Source organism: Papaver somniferum, unplaced genomic scaffold (genome assembly GCF_003573695.1).
Source record: "Papaver somniferum cultivar HN1 unplaced genomic scaffold, ASM357369v1 unplaced-scaffold_99, whole genome shotgun sequence".
NCBI lineage: Eukaryota > Viridiplantae > Streptophyta > Magnoliopsida > Ranunculales > Papaveraceae > Papaver > Papaver somniferum.
Window position 1 is genome coordinate 4,797,681 of NW_020653081.1, and position 16,346 is coordinate 4,814,026.

The following is a 16,346-nucleotide window of genomic DNA, read 5'->3' on the forward strand; positions in this document are numbered from 1 at the left end:
TTATGCAACTAGTAACACACAGGAGGTGTGGGGATTAGGTTTCCCAGTTGTTAGAGTTCTCCTTTATATAGTTTTCAAATCAGGGTTTGTAATCTAAGTTACCTTGGTGACAAAGCATTCATTATTCACCGTTAGATGAAAAACCTGATTCAACCAAGATAATATGTTTCAACCGTTATATCAAACTTAGCTTGTTACACACAAATGAAATGTACCCTCATTTAGGTTTATGAACCGTACCCAAACGTGTACACCATGTTGGCTCAACAATAGTTAACAGAAGTTATCCATATGATAACGCTCATATCAACCATATTCATCTTAATCATAACTATTTCAAATGACTCAAATGAAACTAGTTAAAGAGTCTTTAAATTGCTATATTCTCATAGAAGTATATAAGAACACAATCGAAACAAAATCGGTTTGATTCACTCGAATCAATTCATGAACATTATAGACACGGTTTTCAAAGATTGCATTCCTTATAACATAAATGTTTAAGTTCACGTACACAACCGATTTTAGAAAGTAACCCACTCAAGTACGCAATCGGGTACGCATACTTGAGTAGCCGGACTTGAGTTTGGTTACGCCAGTACGCGTACGGGTGCACATACTACAACACTTCCCAAACTCCAGCAGATTTTCACGGACGTGAACTTTCCGCCGGTATGCGTACGGGTACGCATACTTTCCCAAACATCAGCAACCACCAGTACGCGTACGGGTACGCATACTTCAGGCTCCCGGTTTTGGACTTGCATAATAATGTGATTTACACACTATGTTTATATCCAAACATGGTTACATGATTCTAAACTCTTTATTTCAATCATTGAAACTTTCTTAGGGCATGTTATATAGTTGTTATTCACAAACTATTTTTCATCAAAGCAATTTTCAAGTTATTGAAATTATCATAATGAAACATTCCAAGACTTCACCAAACTATTGTATCACACAAACCATGTGGGATGTTACTCAGCAATTTTCATATGATATATTCGGACTTTCTTCACGAATGTAAGATGAACTTGTCCGAAGCGAAAGCTTACCAACACATATTCCGAGAAATATATAAGCGAGTTAAACTCGGCTCGAATTCTCAATTGTGTGTAATAGAAAACTATATCGTAACACGACTTATGTCTCAATATAGGAGATAGAGTATAAATAGACTTTCCAAGTGATAGATAAGTTTCAGTCTGCACATACCTTTTGTCGATGAAGTTCCACAAGCTCCCCTTCGTAGTTCTTCGTCTTCAAATGATGAACGCCATGAAGTCTAATGTTCCACTACACAATCTATGTCCTAGTCTGAGACATCTAGATAGGCTAGAAATCAAGAATTATACTGTTGATCACTAACATTGACAAACATGCTTGAGATAACAACGCATGCGAGTTCGACCGAGCAGTGCTCTAACTAAAAGCAATCCCAGACTTGTCGAAACTGATTGACTATCCAGAATGCTTACTAAAAGTTTTGATAATGTTATCAGTATGTTTAACACACTTTTTATTGGCTCTAATGAAAATAAGACAGTCATTAACAAAAAATAAATGACTTAGTGGTGGACTATCTCCGATCACCTTAATTCTTTCAATATCACCTCTATTTTTAGCAGCAAGAATAAGCCTAGAGAGGGCCTCCATACAAGTAATAAACAGGTAGGGTGACAAGGGGTCTCTCTTCCTAAGACCCCTTGTAGGGTAAACAGTAGCACTAGGATAACCATAAAGAAGAACAAACATAAAAAAAGTAGATATACAAGCATAAGTCATTTTTCACCAATCCTTATTAAAACCTAACTTTCTAAGAACATCAACAAGAAAATCCCACTCGATTCTATTGAATGCTTTAGACATGTCGAGTTTGATAGCCATAAGGCCTTTGACTTTAGCTTTACGCTTTTTCGTACTATCTACAACTTCATGAGCAAGGAAAATATTGTCAGTTATCTTCCAAGACGAAAGAAAGGCTCCTTGATGAGGACTGATGTACTTATACCAGACTTTCTTGAGCCTACTAGCTAGCAGTTTACTTATAATCTATTAAGAAACATTGCTTACACTAATTGGTATAAAGTCAGGATCATGCTTATGGCACATGATCTTAGGTATTAGATAGAAGAAATTATGATTCATCTTCTTTAACAGGAATTTAAAGTGGAAGAAAGCTGGAACTACCTTTATAGTATCTTTCCCACTTCATCCCACATTTCCTGATTGAAACCGGTAGATACCCATCAGGTCTCGAAGCTGTCTAAGGTTGCATTTGAAACACAATGCCCCTAACGTCCTCGACAGAAGGAACACCAGTAAGAAAATTTTATCCTCATCAAAAATACATGGAACAATATCACCAAGCATACAAGCAGAATCAAGAGGATTGGATGAGTGGCACATGCTAGAGAAATGTTTTTCAGCTCACTAGTCATACTAGTATTATCAGTCAGCCACACTACATCTCATGCTGAATTGAGCCAATATGAGTCCTTCTCTTCCTGAATTTGACTTTATCATGTAGATACCTAGTGCTTCTATCCCTATAAGAAAGAATCACTAGGTATTACAACTTGTCTTCAAGCTCCTTGACACTATTAAGGTTATGGCCAATGTTATTACTTCTAACAGTAGCTAACTGATCTTGCACTAGTTTCAATTGTTGTTGTATGTTTCCAAAAGTGTGAATATCCACTCCCTAAGAACTTGTTTAACATTACTAAGACATCTAGTATGCCTAAAAGCATGAGAACCTCTTTCGTTAGATTTTTGATACGTGTCGTAACTACAACAAATTAGTGAATATTTTTCCACTTAATTAACAAGTAATATGGTGGTAGTTAAGCTACTTCCCATGAGGAGCAAGAGGTTTTAGTTGTCTTATAATGTCACGAAGATGGGCTTTATTTTAGTCTTGTAAAACAAATGAAAGTAAATAAAGCGGTTAAAAGTTTAAGTTGAGCAAGAGGTTTTATTTGTCTTATAATGCCCGGGGGGGGGGGGGGGGGGGGGTTATTTTTGCAAAGAAAAATAAGAGTAAATAAAGCGATTAAAAAATTAAGTTGAAATCAATAAGATAAATAAGATCAAGGAATTATTCTTCATTGCAAAATAATGATTCAATTTATATTCTTGTCCACTTGTTATTAGTCAAATATTTTCACCAACTGCAGGAAAGCAGTTTCGCTAACCCAGAAATTCCTTGTTTCACTGAGTAACAGGTTTGCTTAGTTATCAGATCCTATTCTAAAGAACCACCTTGAGGTTCGCTTACAAGATATAATTCAATAGAACACATTAAGATTATGAATATAGGTTTATACGAGTAGTTAAAATCGGTTCACCTTCTAGCGTTGTTTTTCTCCACAGAATCCCTCTACAAGGTATTGTGTTTTCTACTTGTGTAAAGAGTCAAGAAACTATTACATATTCCCTAACTTCTACTAGCTTTAGATTGAGTTAACAAATGAAAGTTTTATTCTATGTGGAAGTTTATTTTTTCATAAACCATTCCAAACACTAGATGAGTTGGTGATTGTAGAGCTTGACTATGATTCTTATATGAAATTAAGGTGTTGGAAGCACTTTTTACAGTGAATCTGCATTTGTTATCAAAAATCCGAATTAAGGTGTCTACTCCCATCCTAGGAATATGCATGGTTAGGATTTTATTAGCAGTACCTAGATTTTATTTATCCAAGTTGGCTTAGGTTATTCTTTTCTTTGTGTTAGCCTAGATATTGTTTGAACTAGCAAGTTAAGGGTGAAAATAAAGTCCATACTTAATTTTAATTAAGAAAAAAAATAAAAGGATAATTTTTTTTTGAAAATAATAAATATTAGATCTGACAATAACAATAACATTAGTATAAAGTTTATTGTAAATGTGGAGAAAGGTATTAGAAAAGTTATAAACCACAAGCTATAAAGAGGGAGAATAAGATGAGTCGGATCTAAGGTTCTCGAGGAAGATTACTTAGCAAAATCAGTAGAGAATCAATATGATTGAGGTAAAATGTGAAACTCTTTCTCTTTTAGTGTTTATTTTGTATGCCTTTGTACTGGTCTCTGTAATTTATCTGAAAAAATATATATCCCTTATTCATGATCATGCTTCTCCTATTAATAAATAGCATGATTATGATCTCTTATTAAGATTTGAGAACTTTCAAACGTAAATTTACTGTTGAATGTTTCTTGTAATTTAGATGATGATTTCTGAAAATACTGTACAATTTCTCTTTATCATGTTTTTGATTGACTTACCTAACCTTAATGATGTTAAAATAATTTATGATCTTAATAAAAGTTGTAGTTTTGTGTTTTATCTTTCATTTTGAGTTAGATTTGTTCATTTTCAGATTATCATGAATTTACTGTGAATATTTTGGTAAAATGATGTAATCTGCCCAGTTTTTGTTGTGGTAATATAAAATCATTATCTTTTAATTGAGTTGTTAGTTTACTGTGAATTTTGGGTATGTTATTTTGATTGATTCAAGCATGCTCTTCTAAAATCACTAAAAGTGCATGGCATCGGGCCAAAATATCAAAATATTCAAGCATAACACTGAATACTGGGCCCAGCATCAACTACTCAAGCTAGCACCAGGCCAAAAATAAACACAATAACATCGCAACAACCAACATAAGACGCGACAAATCATGGTATGATGGAACCACCAAAAGAAAACTGGGTAAAATCGGACGAAGCATAAAAATGAAATAATAGATTAGCAGGACCAGGAATCATTTGCGGAAACCATCTTGGCAACACCATAGAATCTTTTGCAACACCGACAGGAATAAGTACGACATTGCTCGCAGAGACTCAGGCCTTTCTATGGGCGACAAAAGTGGCAAATTTGAAGAATCAGACAATAGTATGTTTTGAATCCGACTCACTCACCCTCAACAATAGCCACACCCCGTGGCACATTAAAAAGATGATTAAAAAATCCAAGAACAACTCAGCAACATCAGTGATATACAACTAAAACACGATCACACAGAAGCAAACCAAGCCACTGATGGACCGACAAATTATGTCGTGGATAAACAAATTTCTTAAATTCAATTGTAAGTATTGATGACATGGGTCGTGCACACCCTCGAAATGTACCTATTTTAAGTCTTTTATGCTACCTTTTCAAAAATAAGAAAACCCAACTTCTAGTTTATAATTAGGTGGGATTTGAAGCATACGTAATTTAGAATCGAGGATTGTATTTAGTAAAATTATGGGCTGTACTTAGTCATTGCCTATCGTCCTCGTTTTAGATACTTTCATAACTCTGGCCATTCTTAACGCTGGAGTATAAGGTAAGCTATGCTACCAGTAGTTCTCCCAATTCTATTTGTTACTCAACTCTCTGTTCATGAATCAAGTGATGATGATGGAGATGAAAAAGCAGAGACCAGGAGGTGTTGGTCGTAAGAATATTAAGATTGGAAAAATTAAAGACAAATCAAGATTACAGGTCACATTCTCCAAAAGACGAAAGGGTTTGTTCAAGAAGGAAACTGAATTATCTGTTTTAACTGGTTCACAAATTGCACTCATTGGTTTCTCTCCTGCCGGAAGATCCCATGTTTTTGGTAATCTTGATCTCATACTCGATCGATTTCTTAATAACATTAATGGTGAAATTCAGAAAGATGATGAACAACAACAGAGGAGGTGTTTGGAAGTTGAAAGAGAACTAGAAGCTGAAAATAAAAGAGGGGTTCTCTTGGAATCTTTGGTAAATTGTGATTTGGGGCCTGATAATTATAAATTTTGGTGGAATACATATGTTGATGGACTGAGTTTGGATGAATTGGTACAGATGAGAAGCGATATGGAACAACTCCAGAAGTGCGTCGCACAGAGATCTCATGACTTACAGATGACCAGTAACAACACAGCTTCTTCTTCGTCTTCTTCTACTTCTTCATACGAAGATAAGTCCCTTGCGTTGATGACAATACCATCTGGTAATGAAATTGTTGATGATGATTATCAGAATGAAGAGATGGTAAATGAGTTTCTATTTGGTTTTGATTTTCAAGAACATGAATTTGGGTTTGGGAATACTACTCCAACTGATGAGGAAGAAATCACAGCCGACATGTTTTCCGATGACTATTACTAGTACTACTGATCATATTTTGTAGGGCTCCATTCCATTGTTTAAATTTACGGCCAATTAATGTATGTAGAGATGAATTTAATTTTGAGGACTTGTATGTACTCTATTTAATTATCTTGCCGATTCAATTTATTGATTTGATTTTTCGTCTCTTTGTTAATGGAAAGTTTTGATTAAATTTTGTTGCCATTTTTTTTCTTTCTAGTTGATGGTATTTTTACGTAGTGAAAAACAGAGTGTATGAAATGGGTAAAAGTTCAGTTCTGGAGGTTTGGGGAAGAAATTGGATTGTGATTAGATTAGGAAACTAGAGATATATAATTGGCAATCTTAAACCAAAAAGCCATGAAATGATATATGTAATTGGATGTTGATTAATGTGATTGATTGATTAGAATGAATAAAGCAGGTGCATATGTATACCAAGACTTGTCAACTAGGTTTATGATTGGTTGATGAGAAACAAAATTTTGGATGAATTTTGTCGTCTTGGACCTGTCTCTGATGGTTGAAGTTTAAACTCTTGGATAACTAGAAAAAGTGATCAAGAAATGGCCCGCGCCAACCTCCTTTTCAACCCTATGTCTACTAGTCCTCCTCATCAAGAAGCTTGTTCAAATTTTGGGAGCCGAAGCTTAGATGGTGTCAAAGCCACGAGAAAAGGTAATTGCAAATCCTGCTGGTTCCATGTGTTATACACGAAAAAGGACAACTTGTTTCTCCCTGAAAGTGAAGGAATTTATATGGACACAGATTGGAGATATACCCAAGTGACATTTCAAGTGGGATACTCAGTTAATTTCTCTGAATTCAGTAAACAAGCGAACGTGGGTTGTCATCTCAGTTATTCAAAATTTTGAATTTACTATTACCATATTTGTGCTACCTACTTTACTTTTACAGGTTAGGTTATTGATGGCCTTTGTCTTTTCTTGAGCTTTAACATTTTAAGCTTTCATCCAGAAAAAGGGCATGCAAGAAAGCTGATTTTAAATAAATACACTGAGAGCTACTGCTACCAAAACCCATTTTAACATCATCATCACTCTGACCATCCAAGAGACTTATGCATTAAGTAAGGGTCCTAAAATTTCCATTGCCATTCCAGGATTTTTACTGTACGAAATCTGATTTTTTAGACTCTAGCTACTACAGATAAAACAAACACCATTTTAGCTCTCTGCCTCAACCTAATGAACACTGACTGCATTTTGATGGAAGCTTGTTATATCTCTGAATATTCCATAAACTAGGAATGATAAATGATCATAACGATGAAAAGAAATTTAAAGAGAACCGAAACATAACCAGATGGATAACATATATAAACAGTTGTTTGTGATTAAGATTGATCAATAACTAGTACATGATTTATTGACAACCCACTCCTTGATGAATCAATCTTACGATCACCACAACCAACAAAACATGAACCCTAAAACGAGAAAGATAAACTAAACTAAACCAGGAAGGGAAATTTTCATGCGACCAAAAGATAAAAGAACAGAAAGTAAAAACCAACCACCACCTTTTCTTCATCTAGAACACTGGCCAGATAGACTACTCAACAGTTACAAGGATGACATTCTTCTCCTCAACCTTCTTAGGAATGGAGATCTTAAGAAGTTCATTCATCATCTCAGCTTTCAGTTCCTGTAAGTTGAGGAAATCAAAATCCAGATCGAAAATTATAATCTCCTCAACCTTCACCTTAGGAATAGAGATCTTAAGAAGTCCATTCTTCATCTCAGCTTTCAGTTCCTGTAAGTTGAGGACATCAAAGATCGAAAATTATAACAATGTTCATATCATCTTCATTAACATCTGAACCAACACTAACAACATCATCTTCTTCTTTACCCAGAACAGTAGTGATAACAAGAGAGGTACTACCCTCTACAGTGACTTTGATATCATCCTTCCCAAACCCAGGCAAGTTGATCTTCAACTCAATACCTTCTTTCAGCTCTTTAGCACTCCATCTCTTCATCATCATATCTTTTTCTTCTTCTTTGTCATACAACTTCACCTCCTCCTCCATATCAGAATCAAACATATCTGCATCAAAAAACACCACAAGTTAGAAAGGAACACATGAGAAAACAAAAACTGCTTGGATTTAAAGGCTAGCTGAAAATACTGAAAATAAAATACATACCTGAACGAATAAGATCATGAGTAGTGAAACTAGGACGAAGAGACCCTTTCTTGTTTTTCGACATTTTAAGTGGGAAAGAACATTTGGGGACAAAAAAAGCTGCAGAATGTTTGGGGTTAGGGTTCTTAAAAAGATGGAGCTTATTTTTCACAACCTTTGGGATGACAACAGTAGTAGTAACAACAGGTTTCTTTGACATGGTTGCCATGATGATGGGGATGAAGAAAGCCATTATTGAGTATGGTAGATCTTAAAAACTCTCAAGGAAATCCTAGAATATGTGTGTTGTGAGGAGATAAGACAGTGTTGTGGTGGTATTTATAGAGAAATGGAAGTGAATGCTGACGACTGAGTGTATAAAATGCTTGATTAATGATAGTTAGTTGGTATTAGTGTGAACTTAAGTAACTAACTTACTAGTGGTACGAAGAGTTTGTCTGGGAATGGTTAAAACAAGACAAAATTTAGTTGCTAATTAGATGAAGGCCCACTGTAGAGACCCAGAAAATTCACTTTACTGGGCCGGTTAATAAGAACGTTCAAGTGTAGTAACAATACCATGTTATGTTATCATTGGAGGAAGCACTTAAAATCATGATTTAAGTTTCTCAGGCCGATTACTATTCCAATTCGTGTATCCCTTGATAAATTCTTCGTTGAAGATATCGAGCTCCTGAGTTGAGGGTATAAAAGAAGTGAAAAATGCTTCGGTTGAATAAAAACTTGTAAAGCACATTGGTTGGTGCAAGCTAATGCAAGGCCAAGATATTTGACCTGTTGGATATCACATTGAGAAGGCCGTTATAGTACTAAACTCTGGAGATCACATAATTGGGACGTTCCTAAATTGGCTTACTTGCTTTTGTTGGAGTCACGCTGGTGAATTTGGGACGCCTTAAATTGCGTTGGCCAACAGATGATTGATATACATGTATACTGAGATTTGCCAACTAGGTTTTGGTCAGAAAATTAAGAAACTGTTTCCACTGGTATGATGAGAAACAAAAACTTGGTATAGACTTCGAGATGAATTTTATCTTTTGTTGGACCTGTTTCTGACTCATCCTAATTTTGTCGTTCCAGTTTCTGACTCATCCTAATTTTGTTTCTGACACAAGCTAGAACCAACTTTATGTACACTGATAACACAAACTTTCACACACTTCTTACACCATTTAGCACTCAAAATTAACTGCCACAAGCAACCCATCTTACTCCCCCACCTCCATCACCACCTCCTGCTCAAACACATGAACCCATTAGACAAAACAATAAATTTCATCAAGCAGCCATACCCATTCAATACCATAACTATATCGCTTCTTGTGCACCTCAAGCTTCATCGTATGAGTCTGATAACAGTGACATTAACAACTTCTTTTTCTCTTCATCTGATAATGGTTCTGGTTATTTAAGTACTATAGTTCCTGATAGTTATTTGAAACCATTACTCTCATCCAATCTTAACCATGCCCATTTGAGCTTCGAGAATATAGTGTCTGGCATCAGTGGTGATCAAAACTTTTGTACTAGCACTGTTGACACTTTGTTTTATCACGCATCATCATTATCTCCAACCGATTTTTTTTTTTAAGCACTAAAATGTGTGTTTGGTTATCAGGAGTGACATTGTCTGACACGTGGCCAAAATGATGACGTGTGCGACGTACACGTCAGTTACCAGCCAACACCCTACATTAACGGTGCCAGAAATGTGGATAACCACCGTTAGCCGTTTTTTCAATAAAACAGTCAAAATCGGCCTAGATTTGTAACTTTTAAAAAAACGGGCCTATCGTTGTCACCCTGAAAAAAACAGGTCTATATTTGTTTTTCACCCTTAAATTAATTCATTTGATTTTTCGTGAATAAGTTGATGGGATTTTTTGATCAAATCTTTTATTTTCATTCGTGGTGAAAATTGAACTATATTAATCTGGTTTTAGGGGGTGGGTAAAGAATTTCGACAAAGAAATTGGATTCTGATTAGATCATGGCTGCGTGCACCTGATTTTCAAACCTATGTCTATGAGTCCTGTCGATACGGCAAAACTTAACGAAGATGGGGGAAAATGTAGATTAGAGAAGTTGTTTGAATCAATACACCCATTGTTGTTTTTGGATTTATTAATAAACCACACATCAAAATCATGATTTCATACCACCACCATTCTAAACAAACCAAAATGCAACTCGGAATTGCTAAAGTATTGACAGTCTTTTAAACATTCCGATGACAAACCGTTCCATGTCTTTTGATACACACCGGAGACAATAATGTAGATAATTAAAGTTCCAATAAGATTAAAATTAGTCCAAATACCACTCAAAGCAACACCTCTTAATGCACAAAGCAAGATAAGAAAGTAGTTAATGGGCACATGAACTTAGCAAAAATAAAATAAAGAAGGCTATTATTGGGGCGTCACACTCCAATAGAGGGGCTTCACTTGAATTTTTAGTGTCCAAAAAGGTGGTTATGGAATATTCTAACACATATATAAAATGTCTAGATCACCCTTTAATTAAAATAAAAACTTAAAAACCGTAGAAGAAATCACGGCCAGGTTTAGATTAATTCCAACTGTAGAAATTTTATTTGCATGTAGTTTTACGGCCAGGTTTGGATTAATTCCAACCGTAAAAGTGGTTATGAAGAAATCACGGCCAGGTTTGGATTAATTCCAACCGTAGAATTTTATTTGTATGTAGTTCCAACCGTAGAATTTTATTTGCACGTAGTTTTACGTCCAGGTTTGGATAGTTCCAACTGTAGAAGCTCATTTTACGTCCAGGTTCCTTTTCATTTCAACCGTGGAAGTGATTTTACGTCCAGGTTTGGATTATTTGTAACCGTAGAAGTTTATTTTACGGCCAGTGTGATTGACTAATTTTTTTTTCTTCTCTCTAGTTTTTCTTCCCACAAAAACTTTGTCCCAGAATTCACCAAGTATACAACAAAATTCATTAATTTAATTATTATCTAATTAAAATTAACTAAATAATAAGGATTGTTTAGCCATCACAAAATTATTTGAGATAAGGGTTTTTTGATATTACCTACGAGTGATCCGTTTTTGTCCTATTAGGTGAAATGTGACGCCCCAATAATAGCCTTCAAAATAAAATAACGGGCACATGAAGAATGATCTCATGGAATGTATATAATCCACAAATTTTGGTACACCATTAGAGTAGCCGGTGACCAATAGCTAAAGCACCAAAGAAACACTGACACACCAGTCAACGAGAGAATACAGCAATAACCCAGTAAGTACTATTGGTTTGCAAAGATGTACATTCTGCAAATGCTAATGCAACATGGGTCTTGTTTGAATTTTGTGATCATATTGTTTTGAGGATTTAGATATGAAGTCAGTGTCAAGGTTCTTGTGTTACCGTCCTAGTAGTTGTGAATCATAGTTTCGTTTTGCGAGATATGAAACAAAAGAGAAAGAGACAGAACAAAGATATATAGGTGATGGGTTTCTGAGGGTTTGAGAGAGGGGGAGGGAGTTTGGTTTCTCTGAATTCAGTACACAAGTCTGAGAGTTATCATCTGTGAGTCAAGTAATACTTTTCAGTTATTCAAAATTTGAATTTACTATTACCATATTTGTGCTAGGTACTTTACTTTTACAGGTTACTTGTGGTCTTGGTTTGAGCTTTACCATTTTAAGCTATCACCCAGAATAAGGGCATGCAAGAAAGCTGATTTTAAATAAATACTGTTAAATTTACGATAAGTTCTGCCTTTCTCATTAGAAATTCAAGATATTTATACATCAATATGACTTGTTCAACACGACACAAGACTTGCAGAATACGAGAAATCTTCCTAATATAACTCGTAACAAACTTAAAATAGAGTATATTTCCTAATACCCTCCCTCAAATTGGAGCATGGAGATCACAAATGCCCATCTTGGACAAAAGAAACTGAAACTGAGTTTTCCCTAATGCCTTTGTGAATATATCAGCCAGTTGCACCGTTGTAGGAGTATAGGAGGGTGATATAATCTTCTGTATGATGGCATCTCTGACAAGATGACAGTCAACTTCAATATGTTCTGTTCGCTCATGAAATACTGGATTCTGAGCAATGTATAGTGCCGATTGGCTATCACAAAATAGATTCATCCCATGCATATGGTGAACTCCCAAATCACCAAGTAATTTTTTCAACCACTTCAACTCACATGTTACTGCTGCCATAGATCTATATTATGCCTCTGTTGAGGAGCGAGAGATTGTATGTTACTTCTTAGTCTTCCAAGACACGGGAGAAAAACCAAAAATAACAAACCAACTAGTTAATGAGCGTCTAGTCAATGGACAACTCGCCCAATCTGAATCACACCATCATTTTAAACTAAGACCACTATCAGAGCGCAGCAAAATTCCTTGTCCTGGATTCTTCTTCAAATATCTAACAACACGAAATGCTACTTCCCAATGTTCCACTCTTGGTTGTTGCATAAATTGTGATAAAATATGCACTGAGTAAGCAAGATCTAGTCTTGTGACTGACAAATAAATCAAACGACCTACCAGTCTTCTATATTTTTCCACATCACCAAGTACATCTCATTTCGCCAATGCTAGTTGATGATTCGTTTCCATTGGAAACTCTGCAGGTTTTGCACCCAATAATCCTGTTTCCATGATAATATCCAATGCATATTTTCTTTGGCATATGTAGAAACCTTGTTTACTACGAGCCACTTCTAAACCTAAGAAATATTTCAACTTTCCCAGATCCTTCATCTTGAAACATTGTCCCAAGTAAGTTTTAAACTTCTGAAGTTCAACTAGATCATTGCCTGCCACAATCAAATCATCTACATAAACTAAGACATTCAACTGCATTTTTCCTGTTGTCATAGTAAAAAGAGAGTAATCTGAATATGATTGTTTGAAGCCATAATTCTTCAAAGCTGTTGATAACTTTGCAAACCAACATCTAGGCGCATGTTTTAGGCCATATAATGATTTCTTCATTCTACAAACCATATTAGAATTTCCTTTGGAAAATCACGGAGGTATCTTCATACTTCTTCCTCCAGATCACCATGAAGAAATGCATTATGGACATCCATTTGATGCACTTCCCAATTCTTAACTGCTGTAACAGCTATAAATGTACGAATTGTTGTCATCTTTTCCACCGGTGCAAAGGTCTCATTATAATCCAATCTTTCAACTTGATGATTCCCAAAGATGACCAATCTTGCTTTGAGACGTATCAAATTCCCATTTTCATCATACTTCTCAGTGTAAATCCATTTACTTCCTAATGCCTTCTTACCTGGTGGCAATTCCTCCAATTCCCATGTTCTTTGTTCCTCTAGAGCTTTTATTTCTCCGGCCATGGCTTTTTGCCATCCTGGATGCTTCATATCTTCTTTGAAGTTCTTAGGCGCATTTCCAGCTGTTATAGCTGCAAGAAAATTTCTATGTGCCACAGAAAAACGATCACAACTAACATAATATGTCAAAGGATAAGGTGTACCTGAGGCCGATGATTGTGTAGGTTGAGTGGAAGGTGGAATATTTTCTCGTACAATATGCGTCACAAAACCTTTGAGTATGCTAGAAGGAATTTTCTGACGTTTTCCTTTACCCATCTCACTTCTATTATCTTACACAACTCCAGCTGACGTATCACTAGAGAGAACATCTTGTCTACTCTCCTTAGGATGTTCTTGAACACCTCCTTCTAATTCTTCTGCTTCATTTTCAATATCAAGTTGTGGTTCTTCATTACTTTGTTGTTGTTGTAACTCAAATGGTTTATATCCAATATCTTCACTAGGTAACCGTACTTCTTCTCTATCCTCATCATCACTCCAACATACTTCATTACTGGATGGATCAATATTATTTGACTGCCCAACATTTTACATCATGTATGGAAACTGGTGTTCATAAAATTCCACATCTCTTGAAACGATAAATTGTTTTGTGTCTAAGTCATAAACTTTCCATGCCTTCTTACCAAATGGATAAACAAGAAATACACACCTTCTTCCACGACTTGCAAACTTATATCCTTTACTGTTTTGATTATGTACATAACAAAAACACCCAAACACTTTCAACTGATCATATGGTGGATGCTTTCCAAACAGAATTTCATATGGAGTCGTGTTATCAAGTAAAGGTGTTGGTATTCGATTTATCAAGTATGTCGCAGTTAATGCACACTGACCCCGGAACTGTATTGGTAAATTAGATTGAAATATCAAAGCTCTTGCAACATTCATTATATGCTGGTGTTTTCTATCAACTCTCCCATTTTGTTTGGGGGGTACCAACACAAGATGTCTCAAATATTATCCCATTAGTCTTAAAATATCCACGCAAAGTATTAAATTCTGTTCCATTATCACTTCTAACATGTTTGATTTCCTTGCTAAACTGACGTTTAATGAGACCAACAAAATTAATAAATACCATTTCAACTTCAGTTTTAGATTTGATCAAACAAATCCACACACCTCTTGAAAAATCATCAAGTATTGTTAAAAAATAATGAGCTCCACAAGACAAAGGTGTCTTGTAAGGCCCCCATAAATCCAAATGAACCAACTCAAATATACAGCTAGATTTATTCTGACTATTAGCAAAACTACTTCTACGATGTTTTGCTCGTGGACAAATATCACAAGCATTATTCTTCTTCTTAGATAACGAACTCACAGCAGGTATCTTTTTCAATACTTTTTCTGAAGGATGTCCCAATCTTTGATGCCATAGCTCATACAAATCCCCACTAACTGCAAACACTTTTACTGGAGGTATACCACGAAACAGATATAGTCCACCTTGTCTCTCACCCACTCCAATCACCTTCCTCGTCAACCGGTTCTGTATAAGACATAAACTGTTAGTACATTGCACAACACATGCTATCTCATCGATCATCTGTGTGACCGAGATTAAGTTGAAAGTTATATGACGTACATAAAGCACAATATCAAGTTTCAAACCACCAGGAAGAATCACAGTTCCAATTTTATCAGAGTTCACATACTTTCCATCGGAAAACCTACTGAGCATGCCTTAATATCTTTTACTTCTATCATGTCATCTATATTGCATGTGACATGATTCGTAGCTCCTGTATCTACAATCCAGGAAGCCCGATGTTGTTTACCTTGTAGTTGAATTTTTTATTTGTTTGAACTCAAAAACTCAAGTACTGTTGAAGTTGAGCTGCTGTCACACCATTCAAGCCAGCTCCATCTATAAATGTCGTGTTTGACTGCTGAGCTGCTGGTATATTCAAGTTATTTGCACGAACATGATTGGTGCTGCCATATCCTCTGCCAGATGCAAAACTACCTCGACCTCTACCACCAGCTCTTCCACCTCTGCCATATCCTCTACCACTATGAGGTCTGTCTCCCCACCATTCAGGATAACCAATTATTTGATAACACCCATCATCAGAGTGTCCCTCTCGATTACAATGCCTGCAAAACTTTGAAGAATCATAAGTATTTGTGGTTTCTCTTTGTTCAGGTTGTACCTTAAAATCCATAATGTTTTCCTGTACGTCCTTAGATAGAAGCACATCTCCCATTCTCAACCGTTCAGAGTTAACTAACGTCTGGTACGCATCATCTATTGATGGTAAAGGATCTCTTGCTAATAATTGTTCACGTAGTGACCTATACACACTATCTAAACCAATCAAAAAATAATGAAGATAATCTTCTTCTCTCAAAGTAGTCACCTGACTTGTAATATCACAGGTGCAATGACCACACTTGCATTGTGGTATTTTGATATATGTCACCAGATCACCCCACAACTTGTTTAATCTTCCAAAATAAACGACACTTTCAGATTTACCTTGTTTACACTCACTCAAAGATAATTTTATTTGACAGATTCTTGTACCACTTACCACACAAAATCGTTTCCGCAAGTGTGTCTAGAGAAGAGCAGCAGCATCATAATCTCCCAGTGTCGATTGTATGGAAGAATCCAGGGTGTTGTTAATCCAGGAAACAATGGTTGATTGAACCGCAATCCATTCC

The 16,346-nt window shown here is 35.7% G+C and overlaps 2 protein-coding genes across 2 annotated transcripts; one reads left to right on the forward strand and one right to left on the reverse strand.

Moving 5' to 3' along the window:
* The first annotated feature begins 5,405 nt into the window (after positions 1 to 5,405).
* On the forward strand, positions 5,406 to 6,143 carry LOC113346360 (agamous-like MADS-box protein AGL23). The gene has a single exon (XM_026589903.1). The coding sequence runs from the start codon at positions 5,406 to 5,408 to the stop codon at positions 6,141 to 6,143; it is 738 nt and encodes a 245-aa protein (XP_026445688.1).
* Positions 6,144 to 7,527: 1,384 nt separating this feature from the next.
* LOC113346307 lies at positions 7,528 to 8,573 on the reverse strand. The gene is made up of 2 exons (XM_026589850.1): positions 8,299 to 8,573; positions 7,528 to 8,198 (listed from the first exon to the last, which is right to left on the reverse strand). Exons 1-2 carry the CDS (start codon positions 8,528 to 8,530, stop codon positions 7,918 to 7,920), a joined length of 513 nt encoding a protein of 170 aa, XP_026445635.1. The 5' UTR covers positions 8,531 to 8,573; the 3' UTR covers positions 7,528 to 7,917.
* Between the last annotated feature and the right edge of the window lie 7,773 nt (positions 8,574 to 16,346).

What these genes read in the sequence shown, in the direction of transcription:
- LOC113346360 (XM_026589903.1), top strand. Translation starts at nt 5,406, where the DNA reads ATGGAGATGAAAAAGCAGAGACCAGGAGGTGTTGGTCGTAAGAATATT.
- LOC113346307 (XM_026589850.1), bottom strand. Translation starts at nt 8,530, where the DNA reads ATGGCTTTCTTCATCCCCATCATCATGGCAACCATGTCAAAGAAACCT. An exon ending in TCATGATCTTATTCGTTCAG is followed by an intron (nt 8,199 to 8,298) that starts GTATGTATTTTA and finishes TTTTTGATGCAG; the next exon opens with ATATGTTTGATTCTGATATG.